The sequence below is a fragment of the Stenella coeruleoalba genome (genome assembly GCF_951394435.1).
Source record: "Stenella coeruleoalba genome assembly, chromosome: 10".
Classification (NCBI taxonomy): Eukaryota; Metazoa; Chordata; class Mammalia; order Artiodactyla; family Delphinidae; genus Stenella; species Stenella coeruleoalba.
The window spans coordinates 63463941-63483697 of NC_137156.1; the positions used below are offsets into that span (position 1 = coordinate 63463941).

The window sequence follows — 19757 nt, forward strand, 5'->3', positions numbered from 1 at the left end:
GGGATGACTGTACAGAGGAAGGTGATTTTTGAGCCGAGACTTAATGATGAATAGGCCTTATTGATGAGGCGGCAGTGGGAGAAGGAGGGTTCCAGTCAGAGGCAGTGGCAATATTAGGCTAAACTGAAGAAGAAGCCATCTCATCTGTTGGGATGGGAGGGAATTTTTTGTCAGCTAATCAGAAGAGTCAAAGTTACCATAACTTGGGGAATCACAAAAGTGATAAGTGAATCATATATACTATAAACATTTTATCTCAACTTAAAACATAAAATTTTACATTGGTCAATTTTTTGATGTAGGATCATAAGCTTTTCTTTGTTTTTGGTTCCTTGATTCCTAATTGTCTTTCCTGTATAAATTATATCCATAATGCTTTCCAGTTTGAGTCTCTTTAAAGATTTTGACACTTACAGAGCAGTCTGTTTGCAGAATACCATATATTTTTACTATGTTTCTCCAGTCTTTTATAGTTGCCATTTTTACTCCTAATTCAACAGAAGTTTTGTTTTTAGCAACTTGCCTTTTATCAAGTTCTGTTGTAAATCATTCAACTTTATAGAAAGATCAGTTTATTTTTAAGTCATATTTCACTGATTTATAAAATAGTTAAATTATGTTATGAATAATAAGAAAAACTGGCACAAACTGATTGGGAACACACAGTCTGAATCTCAGGAAGTGTACCGTTCAACTGGTTATGCCTGAGTGCAAGAGCCACTCCTCGTGACTTTCTGCTGGGGACGGGGGACAGGGGAGTGTCCGTTGCTGTGTTTTATAAAGAGAATGAAGAGAATTGGTTAGTCTACTGAGTTGTTGAGGGAGTTTCTTCTGTATAGTTTGAAAGTCAGAGTGGCCAAAGATGAGAGCAGAGAGTTAAGTAGGGGTTGCCAGATTCCAGGACTGGTTAGGCCATGTGAAGATTTGGTTCTTTAGATGACTGTGAACCAGTGAAGAATTTCCAGCAGACAGGAGATGTGTCATGTTAGACAACTGTTGGCAGCATGTGGAGGAAGGGTGTGAAGGGCCAGGCTAAGGCTTGAGGCTAGGGAGGCTGTTTTAGTAGTTGGGATGCAATCAGGTGTTAGCCAGGGGTGGTGAGAATAGATATGTAGAAGAGGAAATGGATCTGGAAGGGGATTTAGGACTCGGTGGTTGATTAAATATAAGAGAAAGAGCCTGTGGGGACTGTCAGGTTTCTGTATGGGCCAGCAGCACTGGCTTGAGGCAACGAGACAGGGATACCCGAAGTGTTCTTTTTGCAGCATGTCAAAGAGACCTGCTCCTAGCCACCAGGTGGAGACATTGATTGTTATACTTTTCTTTCTGTAGAAACTCAAATTGGCAGGAGATACTGAATACTAATTTTAAAACTTCTCTCTTAGGCAGACCAGCGGTTTGTATGGAATGGTCATCTTCTAAGAGAACTTTCTGCTCAGCCAGAGGTAATGTACACTAAATAAAACCAGCTTATTTGTTACAGTTCAAGTTTTAATTGAATACATGTTATAAAATGGCTACCTAATCGCCAAGGATTTTGGTAAAGAATTCTAATTTAACTCTGTTTATAATTTACGGACTTTGATCCGATCTACCCTCCCACATCATTGTAGGTTGAAGAAGCCTAATTATTTTACTCAGATCTTCTATAGAAGCCTTAAATAAAGAAAAAAATACCTCAGTATAAATACATTGCTTTCTATAAGTGAGAGAGAGAGAATGGGTCTTGGTAGATGAATAATGTTAGAAATCGGGCCAGAGCTAATTCCCCAGGCAGTGGAGAGCTTTGCATTTGTCTTCCTATGGGAACCTGACTCCCTTCAGTCACCCAGGATAGACATGCATAGGTGTCACCTTCCTCTGTTCTTGGTTTATACAAATGAGATGTAAACAAGGAGGCCACCTAGGAAGCATAATGTATTGAATCTAGGTAAACAGATTTGCCTAATGGCATTATCCCTTGGCATTTGCTTTGCTTTTTTGGGAAAAGTAGTTTAAACTGCAAACCATTAATGTGGAGATATCTTTTCCCTGGAGCAGTGAACTTGTTGCCGGCAAAGACTGAAAAGGATGGAGATAAACATTCTGCAACTTCATGTAGTTTTATTAGTGTTCCAAAATCTGGAAATGTTCAAGCCCAAATGATTGTAGCACATACTTAATTTTTTTTAATTAAAAAGACAATGTTACACTAGAGAAATGTCTTTAAAATTAAAAGTTACCCATAAGCTTACTACTTTGTTTTATTTGTATATTACCTCCCCATCTGTAAATATATTTTATATAGTGCTTCTTTTTGTTTATTATTTTTGAAGTATATTTATTCCTAAACATAACATACATCTTCATTTCAGGTCCATCGGTTTGCTCTTCCGGTATTATATGGCTGTATCCTTACATATTACTCTTTAGTTTTCTAGCAGCCTTTATTTAAATATTATTAGAATTTAGATTTAAAGACAGTCTCAAATATTACATGAGGAGAGTATTTTAGAATTAGTAGAAATCTCTTTTGATAATAATATCAAACCATTAACATAAAATCTTAGAATACTGGTTGTAAATGACCTTTTTCTTTTAATAGAATAAACTCTTTAGACTGACTAATGCTCTCTGGGGCTGGTGTTTTAAAAGAAGAAATATGTCCACTGTGTTTTGGCTTTATTAGACTTTGTATCAATAAACAAGAATAGTTTTAGCCTATTGAAAATTTTCCTTAGCAATTAAAAAAGTTAGACTTAGGAACTAGGGTAACCAGCAAGTTGGAGAGGAGAATTACAATTAAAAATTATATTTTTCATTTGAAATAGCCACAGAAAAATGAAAATACATGGTGTACAAAGAATGATGCTTGGGGTGAGGTGTAGTACAAATACAAAATGAGTAATGGTTACCTAATTGTAAGTTCATTTTTAAAGCTAATCTTTATCATAGACATCATAATAAAAATAGGGAAGCAAAGTGAGCTGGCTGTTAAAGGGTAAGCACAATGTGCTGATGAGTGCCTATAGTCAGGACTCTGCCCTGCAGAAACTGAGGGGATCTTTCTATCACATACCCACAAAGAAGCTTATTAACTAACACACAGTCTGTGATTTATTTGTTCATTATGTTAGTATGATTTCCTTAAATTATTATGCTTGTTATACTTAAAAACAGAAAAGTAATGCAGGAAACATTTTCCACAGTTGCGGGGGAATAAAAAGCAGAAAATGTCAGGATAAAAGCTCCTGTTTATTCTGGTTTTTGTTTTTGTTTTTCCCTGGAGCTCTCTAAGTTCTCCTAAGGATAAAATAATAACAAGTGTACTATTTAGGTAGTGCTTTAAGGGTTTGGGCCAGTTGTGTGTATGTGTTTTTTTAATTCCAAAATGAGATTGTGAATGGGCAAATAATAACAAACGAGATTATAGAACACTTTTTCTAGGTGATTTTAGAAAGTTTATCTATTTAGCTTTAAATCTGAAGTTTTACATTGGCTTTTGTTTAGTGTAGCTTTTTGACTAGACCTGTCCTCAGATGTTTCCTGTACTTAGAGATCGGCAAGAAAAAAGGGCCGAAGGCGGGAGTGTGACTGGAGCAGAGAATGGACAGGGAGTAGGAGCTGTGTTCAGAGAGGCTGCTGGACCCACATTATGCAGGGCCTTAGACGCTTTGTCTTTTACTTTAACTGTTAAGGGAAACTATTGGGATTTGAGTAGAGGATTGTCATGGTAAGACAGGATCACTCGGACAGTGATGTAGAGAATATGCCAAAGGTGAGCAGGGGAGGATGCAAGGAATAGCTAGGAGCAGTTGTAGTAATCAGGATGGAGGTGATGTTGCCTGGGACCAGGGCGGTAGCTGATGGTGATGAAAAATGGTCAGGTTCTAGATATGTTTTGAAAGTGCAGCTAAAAGGATTTTCTGACAAATTATACATGGGGAATGAAGGAGGGTTGAGTATGAGTCTTAAGATTTTTGGCCAGAGTAAGTGGAAGGAAGCCATGCATTGTGGTGGGGAAGAGCCGAGGTGGAAGGCAGGCCAGAGTATCTGGACTTCTATTTGGACATGTTGAGCTTGAGATTTCTGTAAATATCCAAGTAGAGATTGTCAAGAAGACATAGATTAATGGAACTGGAGTTTAGGAGAGAAGTCCATGTTGGAGACGTAAATTTTTTTTTTTTTTTTTTTTTTTGGAGACATAAATTTGAAAGTCCTCAGGGTATAGATGGCATTTAAAGCCATGAAGTGGGATGAGATCATCAAAGGAAGAAATGTATATGGAGAAGAAAAAGGTGTAGAGAAAGAAGACAGCCTGAAGGGGGTTCTAGATAGTGAATAAATGCTAGAGCCACGGACTACAGGCCTCAGGACAAAGGACTTCTGAAGTGGGGGAACCAAAGTAAGTGAACTGAAAGGACGAGTCATATAGAGTTACTCTAAGATTTGAAGTTGGAAAAATGAACCAGCAAAGGCAAGTGAGGAAGAGAAGAACCAACCAATTGAGAGTAGTGTCCCAGAAGCAAATGAAAATAAGGTTTCCAAGCAGAGAGTCTCATCAGCTGATATGCTGCTGGTTGTTTAAAAATGACCATTAGATTGAGAGTCCGCCTACCGATGCAGGGGACACGGGTTCGTGCCCCGGTCTGGGAAGATCCCACATGCCGTGGAGCGGCTGGGCCCGTGAGCCATGGCCGCTGGGCCTGCGCGTCCGGAGCCTGTGCTCTGCAACGGGAGGGGCCGCAACAGTGAGAGGCCCGCATACTGCAAAAAAAAAAAAAAAAACCATTAGGGAGGTTATGTTCCTGTTTCCCCCACTTCTCCCCAAATGGGGGCTGTTACCAGATGCTGGGAAGAAAGATTTTGGAGAAGGTGGGAGCACAACCACATGCTGGAGCAATGTCCTTGAGTGTGTGAGGGGGTGGGGTCTAGTACACAGGTCGAAGGCCTGACATAGACAGCTTATCCACCATCCAGCTCATCCGCCCTAGTAGAAAGGAAGCAGCTATGGTGGACGTGGAGGCTAGTAGGTAGATAGATGTGGTGGGAGCATGTGGATGGCTTTTATTTTCACAGTGAGATTGGAAGCAGTGCCATTAGCTGTGAGTAGTAGCTGGAGGTTGAAGAGAAAGTGTGAAATGGGCATCCCCAAGTGGGAGTGCATGGCCCTGAGAGTCACTAATTGATAAAAGATTAGAAGTAAATACATCGACATTTTAAAAGTTGTGTCATGGTGATGGGATTCTGCATGATTTTTCTTTTTCTTTCGTTCCTTACATGCTTTTGGATGGATATTCATCTTGTAATCAGAAGAAAATGATTCATAAAAGAGACATATTCCATGCTATACTCAGTTCTCTTAGAGGCAGATCCATGTCTGATTCATCTTTGTGCCCTGCTCCAAATGAATGAATGAGTAAATACGGCTTTGGAGTCTTCTCTAGTACTGTGGTTTTAAAGGTTTGTGAATTGGGAGCTCAAGATGACTCATTATTAAGTCTGATGATACCAGGTGATAGAGAGGGATGAATCACAAGAAATTCATATTGCTAGTATCATTTGGTACCACTATTTTGAAAATTATTTGGCATTTCCTTATGGATTTACCAGGCCTTCCCCTCTACATACATAATACATTTATACAGGAGGTTTTTCAAAAATGTTTACGGCACCACTGTTAGAGCAAACTCTGAGCACCACGAGTTCCATCAGCAGAAGAATTAGGGCTGTTGTGACATGGTTCTTATAGATTGCACACAACAATGAAGAGGACCAAACTACTGCTTCATGCAGTGCAAGGATGACTCTTAGGTACTTACTGGGGGCATAAACAAGGACTTGAAGTTTTTTAAGAGTGTTGTGCCATTTTTATAAAACTCAAAAGCAAGCTGTGTGTTTTCACGTCATGGTTGCATATAATGAAACTAAGAAGGCAGGGGGATCGTCTCCACAGGGCTTCTGGGGAAGAAGGCAGTTGGATGGGATGAAGAAGGAACAGATACTAGATTCAGGGCTTTGATACTTTTCGCAAGTCGGAGGTAGGTTTATAGATATTTATTTTATTATGCTCTTAATGCTTTATAATGGATGAATCAAATTACATTAAGCAAAATGTTATGTATAGGAAATAACCATAGGGCAAACCCAAACCTATGAGGAAGAGAGAGATACATTCTGTTTCTGAATAATCTTTAATTTACAGTTTGATCTGTAAATCTTTATATACTTAGCAACTGTTATTGGTAATTATAATTATGCATATAATATCAACTTCAGTAGCTTAGTCTTTTTCCCCCTTTTTTTCCATTTCTTATTGGAAGGTTAATCTATTTTAAATGTATAAGTCTTTCATTCAAAGATTTTTTTGTGATGTGGTTAATATTTAATTCTTTACTTTCAGAAAGTGGTTGAGACTATCTGGGAAAGGAAATCATATTATTTAAATAGAAACACTGTAATGAGCCACTTAAACACACTGACTGTATGTCATTATAGGGTTACTGACTTGACAAAACTTCACAATCAGTACTAAACGGTTGTGAATATTCATGAGGAACCAAAAATTTGCATATTCTTTTTATTTTCTAAAGGCAGAGACATTCTTACTAGGGTAGATAGATTCAAATTTCATTTGAAAATAATACATATGATTTTGCAATATGTTATATTTTTCTTAATGTAGTTAAGTTATTACTATGCACTCATGTTCTATTAATGGAAAATACTTTGATTGGATTCTCATCTCGAGGAGGAGTTGTTTCAGAGCTGGTGTCCGCTATTATGTAAGAGGTGAGATTAATTTTGTCAGCACGATTTGGTACTGGGTTATATCTATCTCTAATTAATGTTTGGCTCATGGTAACATGAATGTAACCTTTTGTATTTTATTTGTTTCATTATCATTTGATAGCCTTGCTAAATATTTATCTCCTGCTTCATTATGATAATTAGGTAGGTCTTCTGTACTTTACTCCAGCTACTGTAGTTACATTGCAGATGTTAATGAGACACTGTAGGCTGCTTCTTACTGCTTTAAGAGGAATTGATCATGTTATTTGCTGGATGTCTGAGAGCATAGCTGAACTCACTATAGTTTTCAATAACCTAAACTCATATGAGAAAGTATTTTCTTATATTGCTGTTGGTTTCTTTGCATGTATAAAGCTAGACATTTGACCTTATGCCTTCAACTTTGAAGATTTACATTTGAGCATTTATTCTTTAGGCTTTGTGCTAGCAACACGCTAATTTGCTTAAACGAAGCTTTTAAAATCTGTATTAGAGGTTACTGTCATTATGAAAATGAGTTTCCCGAACTCTGTTTTTTTTTTTTTAAGCCAGAGTATATCAGAATAGAATCCTATGGACCCTTAGGTAAATCATAGAAGTTTTGGGCCAGGAAGTTGTAAAAGTCATTTGGTTAATCTCCTTTAGTATAGGTGATATAGCAGAGGAAGAAAGACATTTAGTTAGTGACCTGGCCAAGATCACACAACCAGGATTAGAGTTAGCAATGCCCTTGTATCTGGATTTTCTTGGATGGAGTCATATTTTTTAATTAAAAGTTTTGAATTGGTAATGCAGTCACATAGATCAGGCATCAAAGGTATAAAAAGATAGGCAGTTAAAAAATATTTCTCATTTCTGACTTCATCTGCTGCATCTTAACCTCCCGACCAGCTGATCTGTTGTTAGTTTACTTATCCTTCAGATAATTTTTATGCTATTCCAAGTATGTTCTCCTTCTTTTGCAGACAGTGGTTGTATACTGTGTACATTTTCTTGCACCTTGGGTTTTTTTTAACTTAATATATATTGGAAATCGCTTCATAAAGATGTCTCGTACACTCACTCGCTCTCACCCACACACAATCTCACTCTTATTCTCAATCTCACTTTTTAAAATAACTACTTTAAAATAACTAAAATATTTTATTTATTTAAAATAATAAAATATTATTCCTTAATGGGAATTCTGGACAGAACCAAGTATAGCTCATGCTTCTGACAAGTAATTTTAGAACGTACTGAGAAGGCATTTTATTGCTGATTTGACTATAATTTTTTTCCCTTCTGTTAATATGTTAACAGAAACACTGATGTTATATGTTACACCTCAAAATGTTATATGTTTTAGAAGTACGTCAGATAGAAAGAATGTTAAGAAATATTTGAGATCATTAAAAATCTGTTGGGTTTTTTTTTTTTTGTCCTAATTGAGTCAGGGACTCGCTTGAAAGTTGCCTTTGCTTAGCAAGCTTTTCTTATGTAAACAAGATAGTAAGGTAATGCTTCAAACATTTGAAAGAACTAACCAAATCAAGGCTAAATATTTAAGAGCAGTGCTTTTCAAATTAGTTCTTTTGGGTATATTCATGGAGTTGTAGAAATTGTAGGATCATATAGAGTTTTTGTGCTTTCATTTTGGTAATTAAAATTATATGCATCTGCTGGACCATTTGCATCGTTATAACAAAATACTGTTAACGTAATGGCCCACGTTTGCATTTAATATTGTGTTTAATGGTTTTAACTTCCAAAATTGGGATCTATGGGTATACTGTCAGAGGTTTTTGAGAACTTGTTTTGAGAAACACTGTTTTAGAGGGATTGTGTATATAAACAATTGATACATTAAACAGCAGCCAACATTACTTGTTTGTTACTAGGTCGTTAATACTACCTTTAAGCCTGTTTAAGTGAGTGAGCTTTGTGAGCTTTCTGATGGTGGACTATGCATTTGTTTGAAATTTAGTTTTATAAGTACTTTTCCACTAATTTGAACTGACTTAATTCTCTTCAAGTTAGAGTGAATTAGTGAGTTTCTGATGTTTTTCTTATGTAATAAATATAGTTAATTTTTTTCCAATTCAGGAATTGATTCTGAAGGCCATGCAGCTAACTTTGTAGAAACAGAACAAATTGTGCACTACAATGGGAGCAGAGCTTCATTTGTACAGGCAAGTTAACGTGTCTGTTAGGCAGCCAGCCAGTTGGTCTCTTCTACTTGGATTGTAATTTCCTGACATATTGTTGAAATTTCTCTCCTTTTTAAAGTAATATCATTGTCTACAATATGGAAAGAGTTCACCCCAAACAAGGATATTCCATTAATACGTGGCACTCAGTTGCCGACGTTTTCTGCCCTTGAATTAAATCCCTAAAGGAGAGGGTAGGGTAGGAGGTGCAAGGGTTATGGAAATGGAGCCACTGGTCTGCTTAACCCCTTAGACTTCTTCAGGGCAGTGATGACAGGACAAGCAGCTGGCTTATGACTGACTTTACCTGCCTTGCATTCATTGTGACATAATATCTGGGTTGTGGATCACTTACTGCTCCGGAGTATTAATGGCTAAAAATATTTTTAAGTTCATAAACATATTCTTTTGAGAATGAATAAAGCAATTTCTAGTTTTATTATAATGCCAAATTATATACCAGATGTAACTTGGTAATTTTTACTTGTAGATAAAAATTGATTTATTTTAGAATTTAGGAGAAACACAACTGTCTACTACACAAGTGCATGTATATAAAATCAGAAAAAGTCCTTTCCAAATGCATGCCCCAAAATACGAATTTTAGGAGCCAGTATGCATGGATTTCTTTCATAGTTAGTAGATTGCATTTTTATTTTTTCTTTTGCGGTCATTGATATTGTATATACCGCTGACAATAAGGTGAGAAAAACAAGTTTGTGCATATGTTTCTTTTTACATATCTTTTCTTTTCTTTTAGACTCGAGGATCAATACCACTTTACTGGTCTCAAAGACCAAATCTCAAGTACAAACCACTGCCACTGATCAACAAAGTAGCAAATCATGTGTGTATCTTCCATGCTTTTTTCATTGGCTATAAATAGAAGCTTAGTGGCATTATAGTTTGCGTATAGAGCATGTATTTATTTCTTATAAGTCAGACTTCAACATCTTTGAGGCCTTTCTCCTTGGTTCTGGCACTTAGCGACCTTATAAACCAAAGGGCTGTGTATGTGGCATGTTAGAAATGTGGAAAAACAAACTGACACGGTAAATTTAGATTTTAGAGATCTCAGTAAGATTTTCAGTTTTACACTGTTTAGAATATTTAGTGTATTCTGTTTGACATGCTCAGAAATAAAATAGTAATATTGTAGCTCAGAGTAGAATGGCTTATAGTTACTACTCACTACATGGTATTTAGAATATCTAGAAGACATAGTCCATCTTAATGTCATTCTTTTGAATATAGAGATAGGACATTTAAGGAGACACTTTTTAACATCTTATAAGTATTCTTATAATGTAATCTGGTAAAGTATATAACTCTTTTTTTCCCCCTCTCTAGATGGATGGTTTCCAAAGGCATTTTGATTCACAAATAATTATTTATGGAAAACAAGTCATAATCAATCTGGTATGTTTCTTACATTTTGGGGGGAATAAAACCTTAGCATCCTTTTTTTTTAACAAAATTTATCATTTTAACATTTTTAAGTGTGCAACTCAGTGGCATTAAATATTTTACAGTGTTGTGCAACCGTCACCACTGACCATTTCCAGAACTTTTCGTCATACCAGACAGAAACTCAGTATCCATTAAACAGTAACTTCCTATTATCCCTCTTACCTCAGCCCCTGGTAACTCCATTCTACTTTCTGTCTCTATAAATTTGTCTATTCTGGGTATCCCATATAAATTGTATTGTGTAATATTTGTTCCTTTGCATCTTATTTCCCTTAGCAGAATGTTTTTGTTTATGTGGCTCCAAGTTACTTTGTAGTGTCCTTTCATTTTAACTTGAAGAACTCTCTGTAGCATTTCTGGTAGGGCAGGTCTAGGGATAATGAACTCCCTTAACTTTTGTTTATCCAAGAATGTCTTAATTTCTGTCTCATTTTTGAAGGACAGTTTTGCCAGATATAGAATTACTGGTTGACAGTTCTTTCCTTTCAGTACTTTAAATATATCATCCCATTGCCTTCTAGCCTCCAAGGTTTCTGAAGAGAAATTGGCATATAATTCTATTCAGAATCCCTTGTATGTGATGAGTCCTTTCTCTCTTGCTGCTTTCAAGATCCTCTCTTTGTCATTAAGTAGTTTGATTATAATGTGTTTGGTGTGTTTCCTTGGGTTCGTCATATCTGGGGATTGGGCACTTCTTGGATTTGAAGATCTATATCGTTCATCAAATTTGGGAAGGTTTTTTGACATTTTCTCTTTAAATAATCTCTCTGCCCCTTTCTCTCTCTTGTCTTTCTGGGACTCCCATAATGAATATGTTGTCTGTTAGATGGTATCCCAGAAGTTCCCCAGGCTCCATTCAATTTTCCGATTCTTTTTTCTTTCTGCTGCTTCAACTTGATTATTTCTTTTGTCCTATACCAGTTTGCTGATTCTTCTTTCTTCCTGCTCAAATGTGCTGTTGAACTCCTCTAGTGAATTTTTAATTTCCATTTTGTACTTCTCAGCTCCAGACTTACTGTGTGGTTCCTTTGAATACTTTGTTTCTTTGTTGATATTCTTATTTTTTTCATATATGGTTTTCCTGATTTCCTTTAGTTCTTCGTCCATGCTTTCTTTTAGCTCTGAGCGTATTTAAGACAGTTATTGTGAAAGCTTTTTGTTATTTATTTATTTATTTAAAAAATTTAAAACATTTATTTATTTATTTATTTTTGGCTGCATTGGGACTTTGTTGCTGGGTGCCGGCTTTCTTTAGTTGCAGCGAGCGGGAGCTGCTCTTCATTGTGGTGCATGGGCTTCTCACTGTAGTGGCTTTTCTTGTTGTAGAGCGTGGGCTCTAGGCACGCAGGCTCAGTAGTTGTGACTCGAGGGCTCTAGAGCACAGGCTCAGTAGTTGTGGCGCATGGGCTTAGTTGCTCCAAGGCATGTGGGATCTTCCTGGACCAGGGCTCGAACCCGTGTCCCCTGCATTGGCAGGCGGATTCTTAACCACTGCGTCACCAGGGAAGTCCTATTTATTATTATTTTTTAATTGAGCCACGCCATACGGCCTTCAGGATCTTAGTTCCCCAACGAGGGATGGAACCCAGGCTGCGCCAAGTCCTAACCACTGGACCACCAGGGAATTCCCTGAAAGCTTTTTATAAATAAGGCTTCTGCAGGGATGGTTTCTATCAATTTATCCTTTTCCATTGAATAAGCTAAGCCTTGTTTTCCTGTGTTTTTTTGTATGCCTTATGATTTTGTTGTTGTTCTTGAAAACTGGGTATTGGATGTTTATAATGTAGTAACTCTGGAAGTTAGATTCTTCTTTCTCAGGGGTTTGCTATTGTTTTATTTTGTTTTTGTTTTGATTATTGAATGCTGTAGTAATCTATTTGTTTTGAGACTTTTCCAAACTATTTTTGCAAAGACTGTTCCTTGTTATGTATGCTCACTGAAGTCTCCGTTCTTTTAGCTTGTTTTCAGCTAATGTTTTGACAGAAATTTCCTTGAATACAAAGAACTGAAATAGACAAAGGAAAAAACAAAAAAGAGAGAACAACCCCATTCTCCTAATCTCTGCAGACTGCTTCTGTGTTGGAGCAGTCCTTCGCTTATTTAGTTAGGCTTGCTCTGAACGTAGGGATTAGCCTGAGGTGAAGGCTTAAGGTCTTTTCAGGACTTTTCTGAGCATGCATCTTGCTTGGGTATGCATACGGCTGTCTAAAACTCTCCGTATACATGGCTGCTTTTGAGTATCCTAATTTCTCAAAGAGTGTCACCCCAGCTGCTTCTGCAGGCTTTAGATGGTCTATTTTATGTCTCCACCTGAAATATCTTGCCCTAGGCGTCTTGGTTTATAGTCCTCTTGTAGCTTATATGAGCAGTGTGCAAATAAGGTCTGGTCTGCTCCGATTTGTGGAGGGGGGCTGAGAACTGTGTTGCTGCTGCTTAAGCTAAGATCGTCATTGCACTGGGGAAAGGATGAGATAAGGGCAAGAAAAGTGCTACAGAATTGTCCTACTATTTTGAGGATGGCTTTATCTTGATTGGACATTTGTCTGGTTGCTATAAACCTTTGACTTTTCTAGAGCTCCTACGAAGTTGGCTTAGACAGCTTCTCTTTTTTCTGATGTTTTTGTGAGGGTATAAGAGCTTAAAGCTTCCTAGTCTGCCATTTTGCTGATGTCACTCTGTCCTTCTAATTAAACTTAAAAGAAAGCTGTGGTGGGACTTCCCTGGTGGCACAGTGGTTAAGAATCTGCCTGCCAATGCAGGGGACATGGGTTTGAGCCCTGGTCCGGGAAGATCCCATATGCCGTGGAGCAACTAAGCCCGTGTGCCACAACTACTGAGCCTGTGCTCTAGAGCCCGCGAGCCACAACTACTGAGCCCACGTGCCACAGCTACTGAAGCCCAGGTGCCTAGAGCCCGTGCTCCACAACAAGAGAAGCCACCTCAACGAGAAGCCCGCGCATTGTAATGAAGACTAGCCCCTGCTCGCTGCAGCTAGAGAAAGCCCGCGTGCAGCAATGAAGACCCAACACAGCCATAAATAAATAAATAAATAAACAAACAAATATTTTTTTAAAAAGCAGGCTGTGGTGTTTTTAATTTTTTACAGGTTAATCAGAAGGGCTCAGAGAAGCCACTTGAACAGGCGTTTGCAACAATGGTGTCTTCCTTGGCAAATGGAATGATCAGGTACCTCACTAGAAATCTGTTGTAGGTATTTTCACAGTAGATGTGCAGTGCATATATACGTAAGTACATAGATCTCTCTAGATGTATTTCAGTTTGTTGTTTTCAAAGCATGATTTTGTTAGCTTGAAATTTTCTCTGGCATAATTCATGTTGCAGAATAACTTCTTAACAGTTGAATTTTAATTTGAATTTTGTAAAAGTTTAGCCCTTGATTAAAATCCTCTCCTTGAGGCTTTGTGTCGCTCTGCCCATTGGGTCTTGAATTTCAGTTACTCATGCTTGTTTGGTGTGGTCTGCCTGGTCCTGACCTCCACACGAGCTGGAGCAATTTACTGTTGCATGGCGGCCTTGTCTGGAGCAGCAGCTTGCCCTCCTGTAAGGCAGCAGGCAATAGTTACAAATTCTGTGTGGCCTTGTCAAAAGAGGGGGGATCCTAAAACATAAACAGTTGCCCTGTGGAAATGTGCAGGGTAATGAGTCAGCCCATTTGGAGCTTCTGCATTAGGAAACCGGGGTAGGAGGTGGGGGTATACTGTGGTAGGAAGTGGTCACAGGCACTGGGGGAAGACTTTAAAAGAAATGGTACTCGGTTATTTGGGGAGAATTTTTTTAACCTCTGGAAATTTTTAGACATACACAAAAATAGAATGATATAATGAACCTTTGAGGAAGAATTTAAGCCTATTGTCCAACTCAAAAACTCTAGCAAATTTATCAGACCCTTACTCCATGCCCATTTCTGCCTTCTCATAGTGGAACCTGCCCAAACACACTTGGATGAGTCAGAGAAGTGATTCCTATCCAGGATGTGCCTCAAAATCCTCAGAGGAATTACTCAGAATATACCTAAGACCTGAAAAATCAGCATCACTGGGTTTAGAGTCCAACATGTCTATTCTGGAAAAAGTCTATCTGCTGCCTCCTTTGTACACCCCTGGTTAAGCCCCTGTCTGTGCTTCAGAGGGTTTCTGTAGGTATACTCATCTCCAGAGTTGCCTCTAGTGCTTGTAGCAGCAGCTAACTTTGAGGACTTGAGGCATAAGTCAGAGTCTAAAGTTATGCCCTTGGTGTTCCAGGGCACTTGGAGGTTACATACTGCTAAGGAATAAACACCCTAAAGCTATTGTTACCAAAATATAGTGATGTAAGACATTCTTAGAAGATACAAATGTAATTTTAGAAGGATACAAGCTTAAGAATCCAAGTGCATTTATGTGCTAGTGAGCCACTTAAATTTTTCAGGCAAGTCTAGAGCTATGGTCAGAGCACTCCAAAAATAACTATCACACCACCACTTCTAATGGAGCTGCCTTTGAAAATGCTTCCCCCCACTCCCAGTCTTCCCAAAGTCTGGCGTCACAGTTGGCTAACTTCTGTTTTTATACTAATTTCTAAGTACCCCATTCTCCCCTGAGATAACCATTGAGGTGATAGAAGCCCCTCTCTTGACCTGCTGGAAGCCCTCCCTACATTGATGTCCCTTCGGCCATTGGAGCCAAGGCTCCATGAGAGCAGACACCTAATCTGAATTTAACTCTGTAGATGAGAGTGTAATGTTCTTCTAGTCCTCCTCCTTTATGACTTGACTTGATCCCTGAATAGGAAGTTGGGTAGAAGTGGAATGTGTGAGAATCTTCATGTACCCTGGTGCCCAGGTTCTCTTCATTCTTTCTTCCTCTCTTGACTTTTGGGAGTTGGTTAATGATGTTCCCCCCTCTCAAGGGGCAGGGGCAACATTTTCCAGCTCATAGTAGGGCACCTTCACTGTTAGATATGTTCTAACTTTGAGATTTATACCTCTTAAATATTAGATAACTGAAAACAGCCCATTACAGATTGATGGACAAGAAAATTCTCTCTACCACATGTATGTGTGATGTATGGATAGTGATAATGAATATTTTGGTAGGATGAACAGTAACAGTAAGCAGAATGGGGACCATCCTGCTTCTGTTCTTCTCACAGCCCCTAATACACAACAGGCAGTCCAGTCCTCCTTGGACTGAATCGCATTTGACCATTTTGAACATCTTAATTGATTTGAAAATCAAAATAAGACCCTATTCTTTGCACATGGGGGTAGAGAATAAATATACAGTAGATATTCAGTTGGACAAGGCTACTTTATATTAACATGCCTGACTGCTGTTCCTGAGCTCACTTCTGTAGCATTTCGCTGGGCTTCTTTACTCCTATCTCAGGGCCTCTAGAAAAACATGTGAAGATAGAAAAGAGTGTGTGTGTATTTTTTTCCTTCAGTAGATATGAGCATGAGAAGGTGGGTGTGTCTGTGCATGCCTGCATGCATGTGTATATGTATAGTGGTAAACCCAGAGTGAAGGAGGCTCTCCTGTTCCCAGGCGATGTGTATGTAGAGAGGAGGATCAGCTTATGAAGGTATTATTAACAGAAAGAAAATGAATAATCTTTAGTCACTTTCTGAATATCTTTTCTTTTGGTAGATATATTGCCTTTGACTTCCATAAGGAATGTAAAAATATGAGATGGGATCGACTAAGTATTTTATTGGATCAAGTAGCAGAAATGCAAGATGAATTAAGGTAAGCTATGTTATTTCCCTACAGAGGTTGAGGGATGAGGTGCATATGTTAATCATGTATATTATGCATTATCTAACAGACTTACAGATATAGTTCACTAGGTTGATAGCACTTGTCTATACCCTCATTTGTAGTTTTTTTTTTCCCCTGAAAGATGAGACTTGGTGATTTTTAAATATTTAAAAATTCTTAAAAATGACCCAAGCCCAGGTATTTTCATATTTTTATGTATTATCTTCTACGCATTTACAAATTTTTATATAATTGAAGTTAGATTGGTACTGTTTTATGTTCAGTTATTTTCACTAAACATTTTATCACATTTTGTCATTAGCCTACCAGGTCTTTGTAATGATAGCATTTAATGGCTTTTCTGTGTTCCATTTTGTCATAGTACAGTTTCAGTTAAATGCTTTTCTTTGCATCGGGCATCTGGTTTGTTTCCTTTTCTCTACCATGAAAGATTGTGCTGCAGTGAATCACTCTGGGTATAAATATATTTTTACTTCTGTTAAACTGTTTCCTGAAATAAATTCTTGAGGGTAGGATAATGGATCAAAGGGTCTGAATATCTTCATGGTACTTCTCATATGTGTTTACAGTGTTACTTACTGTGTGGGTTCATATATTCGCTGTACTCTGCACATGTCAGTCTTTACCTATTTTTAAAGCCAGAAGTAGGAATCTGGAAACCAGTCTCATTTTGTTCTGCCTGTGTAGTTCTAATGCACTGTGTAATTTCAGTTACACAGTAACATAGTAAAACTTCTGTAGACATTTGCTCAGCTTTTTTTTTTTTTTTTTTTTTTTGCGGTATGCGGGCCTCTCACTGTTGTGGCCTCTCCCGTTGCGGAGCACAGGCTGCGGACGCGCAGGCTCAGCGGCCATGGCTCACGGGCCCAGCCACTCCGTGGCATGTGGGATCTTCCTGGATCGGGGCACGAACCCGTGTCCCCTGCATCAGCAGGCGGACTGTCAACCACTGCGCCACCAGGGAAGCCCTTCAGCTTTTAAAAAAATATTTTTATACATATTGTCATCAGCTATAGTTAATTAAATCTGCTTTTTTTTTTTTCTCTTCTATGAGGTTTTGTTTTGAGCATAGCTAGTGAAGGGGGGTTGACCTATATGATTATTGGGGTAGAGAAACCTTGTCAGAGGGGTTACTTCCTTGGGTTTATCTGTTAATTATTGCCCCACAGAGTGTAAGAAAGAAGGGAGCATTGACACCAGAATCTTTGTCCCTTGCTCTCACTATGTTCCACAGGGACAGTAGACGTTTCACCTGTGACTTTCAGATGACCTCTCTGCACATTTGTTTCCAGGGATTTGGGGGGAAGTGGAAAGAATCTGGGCTTTGGGATCCTACACAATAAGTTTGAAATCTCAGTTTGCCTCGTATTAGCCATGTGACCAAGGAGCAAGTTAGTTATCTTCAAATCTTGATTTCTCCATCTGTAAAGTGGAGATAATAATACTTATCTCTTAGACTTGTATAGTTTAAGAAATAATATTTATAAAACATGTAGTATTTAGTTTATAAGTACTAATGGGGTGCCAACACTCACATGCACTCTATATATACATACTCTAATCGAACTTCACCAGTTTGGCATGAACCTCATGTAGAGTTTTAGTCTAAACACATTCTTATAAGCCTTCTTTTTTTTTCTCTGCCACACCTCACGGCATGTGGGAACTTAGTTCCCTGACCAGGGATCGAACCCATGCCCCCTGTATTAGAAGCATGGAGTCTTAACCACTGGACTGCCAGGGAAGTCCCTTAAGCCCTTAATTTTAAGGTCATGATTTTTAGCCCTTGGTGAATCTATTGTGTTTCTCCCTCACTTTTTGATTTTGGGGAGTAATTGCAATAAAATTAATACTATCTAGTATTCATTGTATTCTCTGTCCCATACACTCTGGCTAAGCACTTTATATGCATTTTACATTATCTCATTTAAACCTAAGAGCGGCCTAATGGTGATGCTGTCATCTCCATTTCGTGGGTGAAAAAAATTTAGGCTCTGAGAGATGAGGTTAATTACTTAAAGTTACACAGCTAGTAACTTGCCTGAGGAGCTAAGGGTAGCAAACCAGTTGTTTGCTGCCAAAGTCCATGCTCTTTACTGCCACACTGTGTCAACATTGTCAAATTTTTGAGTTCATAGAATAATCTGAACAGATTGTTAAAAATGACAGAAACACAGGAACTGGTAACCATAGTTGGCTCCAGTGCAGATATCTGGGTGGTTCAGGGGAGAAAGGAAAATGGATTTTTCAAATAATACCCTATTATACCTTATAAATTTAGTACTATTTGCATATATTACCCTTCTTTTTTAAATTAATTCATTTATCTATTTATTTTATTTTTGACTGCGTTGAGTCTTCATTGCTGTACATGGGCTTTTCCAGTTGCAGCAAGCGGGGGCTACTCTTCATTGCAGTGCATGGTCTCATCACGGTGGCTTCTCTTGTGGAGCGCGAGCTGTAGGCACACGGGCTTCAGTAGTTGTGGCTCGTGGGCTCTAGAGCGCAGGCTCAGTAGTTGTGGCTCCCGGGCTTAGTTGCTCCGCGGCATGTGGGATCTTCCCGGACCAAGGCACGAACCTGTGTCCCCTACATTGGCATTCTTAACCACTGCACCACCAGGGAAGCCCTATTACCCATTTTAAGAAGGGATTTTTAAATATTTTTAATGCACAATATCCAGCCCTTGCTTCAGAGAGTCTTACTCAGTTTATTTCAAGGCCAAGCATCCTCATTTTTAACAAACACATCAGGGAATTCTGATACAGATAGCACAGGGGACTGTGCTTCAAGAAATCCCGATGTAGGGGGCATAGGTGCAATAATTATGTCAAAGGAAGACCTCTTCTGGCCTTAGGGAAACACAGTGATGTCCACAGCCGTCTTTACAGTACTCCAACTGTCCCTTTTCACATCTCTTGGGTGAAGTGACCTTGATGCTACAGTTGTTTTGAGATAGGGGCTGTCTTGCCTCTTCTGTTCAAACTTCCTTTTGGTCTTTGGTAATCAAATATACCTGAGCTGTACCTTTCCCATGTGACCTTTTAATTTAGGTTTAATTCAGTTTTAATAACGTCTCTGACATGGACCTGTGTTATAAGAGGTCTGTCCTTAGTAGGCTTGGCTGACTTTGGTATGAGAGTGTTTATATAAATATGTTTTAGTTATTTTCTAGTGGACTCTGACGGCAAGGTGGTGACTAACCAGGAAGGCGTGTTCCGCAGCAATTGCATGGATTGTCTGGACAGAACTAATGTGATCCAGAGTCTGTTAGCTCGTCGTTCGCTTCAGGCCCAGCTTCAGGTACAAATGCTTTTTTTCTTTTATCAGATAAACAATATAGCAAAAACAAACTTCATCTCTAAAAACCAATAACAAGAAACATTCACATGCCCCCATCCTAACCCAATTCTTTTTGGTTTTGTGTCTTGCCATCCATGGATGTATACTTTGTCCATAACCATGGTCAGTGTGTGTACAGTTTTAAATTTTGCCTTTTTGCTCTAGCATTATATGTGATCATAGTTTTTTTTTTTTTTTTTGCGGT

At 38.4% G+C, this 19757-nt stretch overlaps 1 protein-coding gene across 3 annotated transcripts in view; it reads left to right on the forward strand.

The window, feature by feature from the left end:
- SACM1L (SAC1 like phosphatidylinositide phosphatase) overlaps positions 1 to 19757 on the forward strand; it is a 61851-nt gene that overhangs the window by 28930 nt on the left and 13164 nt on the right. For all 3 annotated transcript variants that reach the window (XR_013830158.1, XM_079933936.1, XM_079933937.1), the window contains exons 6-14: positions 1386 to 1445; positions 2355 to 2388; positions 6670 to 6771; positions 8857 to 8942; positions 9721 to 9807; positions 10311 to 10379; positions 13537 to 13616; positions 16079 to 16177; positions 19375 to 19513. Coding sequence is in view for 2 of the 3 variants with exons in the window: in XM_079933936.1 (XP_079790062.1) it covers positions 1386 to 1445; positions 2355 to 2388; positions 6670 to 6771; positions 8857 to 8942; positions 9721 to 9807; positions 10311 to 10379; positions 13537 to 13616; positions 16079 to 16177; positions 19375 to 19513 (756 nt within the window). In the remaining variant the exon portion in view is untranslated. The remainder of the gene's footprint in view (positions 1 to 1385; positions 1446 to 2354; positions 2389 to 6669; positions 6772 to 8856; positions 8943 to 9720; positions 9808 to 10310; positions 10380 to 13536; positions 13617 to 16078; positions 16178 to 19374; positions 19514 to 19757) is intronic.